Source organism: Chenopodium album, chromosome 27 (genome assembly GCF_948465745.1).
Source record: "Chenopodium album chromosome 27, dcCheAlbu1.1, whole genome shotgun sequence".
Taxonomy (NCBI): domain Eukaryota; kingdom Viridiplantae; phylum Streptophyta; class Magnoliopsida; order Caryophyllales; family Amaranthaceae; genus Chenopodium; species Chenopodium album.
In genome coordinates, this window is record NC_137860.1 from 19,402,501 (window position 1) to 19,408,632 (window position 6,132).

Sequence of the window (6,132 nt, forward strand, 5' to 3'; positions counted from 1 at the left end):
TATATGTATATATATATATATATTATACATACATATATACATATATACATACATATACATATATGTATATACATATACCAGTATACATGTATATATACATATACATATATACATATACATGTACATATACATATATATACATATATACATATACATATACATATACATATACATATACATATATGTACTTCACCTTAAAAAAATATATTCAATAAAAATAATTTCAGTTGAATAAAATTATTTTCAGTTTAGTATAAATAATTGGAAAAATTGATTCTAATAATCTCACCTTTGGCTGGTTCGCTGTTAATAATCCCACATTTCGATTATTATCTAATAATCCCACCTTTATATGACATTTTCTTTTATTGGTCTCTCCTAACCGGTAACCTGTAGATTAGGTAATTTTTTTTTTTTGGAATTTAAGTGACACATGTCACTATGTAAATGGCAGAAAAAATAAAAAGAAAAACAAATACATAAAAATAAAAATAAAAACAACCCAGCCACCCCAAACACCAACGCCAATCTCACCCACGCTTCCGGCAACCGTTCCTCCCCAACCCCTCCACGCTCCGGCAGCCCCCTCCCCCACAACTGAAACCCCCCTCCCACCACAATTACCGTCCCCTTCCCCTAGAATTAATCTCATTTTGTGAGAGACTCTATTTTACTTTCTTCCCACAATTTTCCCTCTATTTTTAATTTCTGGATTTTTATCGAATCTTCTACTTTTTTCACTAAAGTCAACCAAATTTGATCTGGGTTATTTCTCAGTCAAATGGATTCCAACCCAACCAAGGTTTCACCTTCAAATCTAATGAGTGTTATTTTAAGGGTAATTTCGAGTAGCTAAATGCGGTATTCGTGGTGGTTATAGGTGAAGGGGAGGCGGTTCGTTGGGTGGGGAGGGGAAGAGAGAGGGGCCGGGTCGGCCGGTGCGGGTGGGGGGTTTGGATGGTCGGTGCGGGGAGTGGTCTTGGTTGACTGACGCTACGGGGGAGGACTGTCGGAGGATTGGGTTTTTATTTTTAATTTTTTAGAGTTTTTTTTTATTTTATTTTTTTTGTAATGTTTATTTTTATATATATATAATAAAAATTATTTTCAACAAATCACAAAGTGACACGTAGTATTCAACCTATTAAAACTGGTTACCAATAAGTTTGAGACCAATAGAAGAGAATTTCATATAAAGGTGAGATTATTAGATAATAATCGTAAGGTGGGATTATTAACAGCGAGCCGATCAAAGGTGGGATTATTAGAATCAATTTTTCCAAAATAATTTCAGTTTAGTGAAAATCAGTAAACTTAAAGAAGAAATTTAATAGAAAATCAGTTAAAATAATTTTAGTTCAGTAAAAATAATTGAAATTCAGTAAAATTAATTTAAGTTCATTAAAAATAATTTAAGTTCATCAAAAATAATATCAAATCAGTAAACTAATTTAAGTTCAGTAAAAATAATTTTTGTTCAGCAAAAATAAATGAAGTGAACGAGGACTTAGTCCTCACTCAAGACTATGGAGCGGAGCCTATACTTTCATTGCAACTTCCGGAAATGCAATGAATTTTTTCCCTTAAAAAATGAATATTTGTCCTTTAACAATTGTAGAAGTAACTAACAATGAGGAAATATCATGTGTTAGTTGCTTTCGCCGTCAATTAGGGGAGATTACAAAAGTTAGGAACTTTTACACTTAAACCAAATTAACAATTAACAAAGTTTTCTGTAACTATAATGTGTTAGTTGCTTTCGCCTCAATTGTAGAAGTAACTATCTCCCTAGAATTCTCTCAAAATGGAGATGAATTCTCTTATTAGGCCACAAATAAACATCACTTCGAACCGATTTTTACGCATTCTAGCAATCTTTTTTACTATATGTATACTACTATATTTCATCACATCACTTAGCTTGTTATGGACCAACTCGAATTTTCGAAACTTTTTAGTGTCATCATCACATTTCTCACAACCCTTGTCTCTTGATCACATAGTGTTCGGTCTAGCTTCATCGAAAACTTCATGGATGAAGCAAAAGGAGTTCGTAAAGATATGGTGGAAACCCGAGTCAATGCGAGGATGCATATTTCTCGACAACATACCACCCGAAATGAATAATACTCGTGACAATTTACCTCTTCCACCAATTTGTGTATCTCAAGACACTTCACGTTTTCGTTACACCTACAAACATGGTTACCGGTCTTTTATTCGTGTGGCTCGTGTTGTGTCCGAAACTGTTGGTTTAAACCACTCGGATGTAAGATGGTATGTCTTCGGAGATGGTCACACAGTATTCATCCCGGAGAATTTGGTGAAGACTCTTTCGAAATATGATCATGAGCTTTGGTACTACATTGGATCGAATTCAGAGATTTATGAACAGAACACGGGCAACTCGTTTGAAATGGCTTTTTGGGGAGGCGGGTTTGCTGTAAGCGCTCCTCTTGCAAAGGCCTTGGCAAAAGTTTTCGATTCGTGCTTGGAGCGTTATCCTCATGTTTATGGCAGTGATGGAAGGATTTATGCTTGCTTAGCTGAGCTGGGAGTTGGATTAACACGTGAACGTGGCTTTCATCCGGTACTGATCTAAATTCTTTTTTGACATTGATCCACTTATTACGTTCTCATTAACAAAGCATGTTAATAACTAAAGTTGTTAACTCAATTTTCGTGGAATTCCGGTCTAAATTGGATTGTTCAATGAGGTTGCAGAATAGGATTAAAATTTTAATTGTATGTTATAGATTTGATAGAATTAGCAGACTAATCTGAAGGTTGACATACAATGGATTGTCGGGTTTATTGAACTCTAAAATCTACTCTTTTTTTTTCTTCATATATTCATTGTATGTATTGATGCATATAACCCAGAAATTTAGAGTTGGATCATTAGTTTTGTCTAAGAATAACTTTTGTATACATCCGGTGTACAGTAATTTACTGTACATCGGGGGTCACTTTTTATCAAATTTAGGGTCACTATTACAATTTTTTGGGTAACTTTTATCAATAAAGTATAAATACTATGTAACATTTATTTATGTTAGGGTAACATTTATCCATATTAGGGTAACTTTTGTTTATTTTAGGGGTAATTTTATAACGGATATACAATATTTATTGTACATCCGATTTATTTAAAAGTTTGTGTTTGTCTAATAAGGTAACTCTTGAATATGACCTTTATGAGGTATTAAATCAAATTGCTACATTTAATTTCCCTCTAGAGTACAAGCCGATCAAAACAATGCACTCATAAAAAAGGAGAGAATATCCCGTTATTCTTTTGCTATAACATCTACAACTCTGTACTCAACTCAGAGAAAAATGCTTTCTGCAGCCAACTGCCTCTCTTGAATTTTCGGACTGGTATACCGTATAATATAATAGCAGCAAAGAACTGTGTACTGTATCAGTGTGTCACTTACCTGAATCTCCTTTACTTTATCCTAAAAATCCACTTAATGATTCCAATAACATAATAGGTTTTGACCTTGGGCTCCCCCAACCCCATCACAGGAATGGGGGGATGAGGATCGGACCCCAACCACTTGAGGGGAAGATGGAGGGACTGACCGTCCACCCATCTTCTATGTCTTCAGATCGAGTCTCATTTGCACCATCAGAGCCTATCTTCATCTGTTATAGCATCTATAGTCTTGAACCTTTGCATTACAGCCAACCAAAAGAAGACTCAATGCTTAGGGATTGCCATACTAATTCAAACATTGCCCTAAGCCACAGCCAATTATGGAGTTGGCTCAAATCACAATCATTACACACACTTTATAATACATCTTTGACATACATCAAATTAAATGGAGCCTTGTAATCCCACTAATATCAAATTATGCATGCTTTATATGAATAGCATAAACTACGTGGCCAACCGTTTTAGAAGCTATGACCTAAGTCACCCAAGTGAGCTTATGGATTATGTTCTGTTTTTCTGCTCCTTATATTTCGCTTTGTTTTACTTTTCTCTCATCAATATTTTCAAGAATTGTTTGCAGACTGATCCTTCACAAAATATACTGCAGTTTTAACTATTTTGCTCGGTATTATATATCCCCATAAAGGCCATAATACTCCCCATTATGTTAAGGCGTCCTGAAAGTGCCTGCTTCTACCCCGTAGTAGTAAAGAATATCCATTGTAGATCAGGTATTACTCTGTAGAGTTAAAACTTGTATCAGCCTTCCGGAGCCTACTGCTCATGAGGAAAGTGTGAAAGTGAATTACAGGAAAGCTTTGATTCTGCTAGTTTATTTGTTTAAATGTCATTATTCAGCACCTGAGCCAAAAAGTTCATCCATAGCAAAATAATTTCAGTTGACGAAGCGTCGAAGCCATATGTTTCTATGTAAATTTACAAGCTCAGAAGCATCAAATTGTACTTCTGTGGGATCTTAACTTGTGTTCTGTGCTAGGTTGATGTTCGTGGCAACATCTTTGGTTTATTAGCTGCTCATCCCATAACACCACTGGTTTCACTTTCACATTTGGATGAAGTTGATCCGATATTCCCAAACTTGTCAGCAACTAATGCTCTTCATCATCTCTTCAAATCCGTAACTGCTGATCCTGAGAGGATTCTGCAGCAGACTGTATGCTATGATCGCTGGTTTTCTTGGACGATTTCAGTATCTTGGGGTTATGCAGTAGAAGTATTCAACCAGCATATTCACTTGTCTGATGCTATTCGTATACAAGATACATTCACTCCATGGAAAAAAGGAGCAGCAGCAAACTATCTATACAGCACAAGGCCTCTTCATCTTGACCCATGTCGAAGATCTACAATTTTCTTCCTTAATGAAGTACATTCGGACAGAACAAAATCCATGACAAAATACAGAAGAGTATCACCCGAGAATTGCACTTATGATCCAATGAAGTCACCAAAAAAACTACAGGAGATTGTGGTACTTTCACGGAAGTCAAACCTTAGCATCAACCAGGTAAAGTAGACCTCAAAATTTAGCTACAATTTCATATCAAAATGCTGAACAAAACTCAGTAGTTAAAATAAAGCAAGCTGATGAATTTTGTTTTTCTTCTAATTTTATTCAGTTGAGAGCACCAAGAAGGCAGTGCTGTGAAGTATTACCACCCACAACTGTTTCGAGATTGGAGCTTTCGATTAGGGAATGCAGAGATGATGAGCTCATAAGAATACATGTATAGGATTTCTTTTTATTGTTGCCTACTTGCCTCTTATAACTTCCATTGCAACAAAAGATGAGGGATTTTGTTCTTAAATTACCTCATCGTCCTTAGTTTCTTGGGTTTCATTCACTTGAACTCGATCGCCTTGTGCAGATACATTAATATACCAAGGTAAACTGCGGAAAAAGATTATGCCTTTCAGTACATGCTTGAATGACAGGATGTGGAGCAGAGGAATGGTTACAGATTTTTTTTATGAATGGCAGTAATAAAAAGATATCTAAAGAATTGAATTGCACAAATAGAGAGGGTATAAACCCACCAATTCTAAATTCTCCATTCTCATAACATCAAACCAACGTTACATGGAACGCGGGACATTCCGGAACATGGTACGGGAACGGGAACGTGGAATGTAGCCTTAAGAGTTCCCGGAACTTAGTACTCCCTCCCTTTCTAAATTACATTGCTCTTTGGAAATTTACACGGGAATTAAGGAGGGAAGAATAAGACAAATAACAATAATTAGATAATGTAATGAGAAGTACAAAGATAAATTAGTCATTACTCATGACAAGTCATCAATCCTTTGCAAAAAGAAAGGACCAATCACATGCTCCTAATTAAAAATTTTGAACCAATCATATTCATTATAATTTGGCACAAGGATTATGAGTGAGATTAGGTAAGGATGCGTGAGAAAGTATTAAATATAAAACAGAAAAAGATAATTGATTTACTATAAAAAACTTACTAAAAATAGAAAGGAGGAATGTAATTTTGGAATACCAAAAATAGAAAGGAGGAATGTAATTTAGGGACGAAGGGAGTATTAATTTTTAATTTTATATATAGATTGATAATTACCGTAAATAGATTACATATACATTTTTTTTAAAAAAAAATAAAGATAAAGCTGGAATTCTGGAAATTATAATTAATGTATTAGTC

The 6,132-nt window shown here is 34.8% G+C and overlaps 1 protein-coding gene across 1 annotated transcript; it reads left to right on the top strand.

The window, feature by feature from the left end:
• Positions 1-2,035: 2,035 nt before the first annotated feature.
• On the top strand, positions 2,036-5,199 carry LOC145619737 (uncharacterized). The gene is made up of 3 exons (XM_081674438.1): positions 2,036-2,590; positions 4,443-4,973; positions 5,086-5,199. Exons 1-3 carry the CDS (start codon positions 2,036-2,038, stop codon positions 5,197-5,199), a joined length of 1,200 nt encoding a protein of 399 aa, XP_081530564.1.
• Positions 5,200-6,132: the final 933 nt, after the last annotated feature.

Coding starts and splice junctions, on each gene's coding strand:
- LOC145619737 (XM_081674438.1), top strand. CDS start 2,036: ATGAAGCAAAAGGAGTTCGTAAAGATATGGTGGAAACCCGAGTCAATG. Junction 2,591..4,442: donor GTGAACGTGGCTTTCATCCG/GTACTGATCTAA, acceptor GTTCTGTGCTAG/GTTGATGTTCGTGGCAACAT. Junction 4,974..5,085: donor CAAACCTTAGCATCAACCAG/GTAAAGTAGACC, acceptor AATTTTATTCAG/TTGAGAGCACCAAGAAGGCA.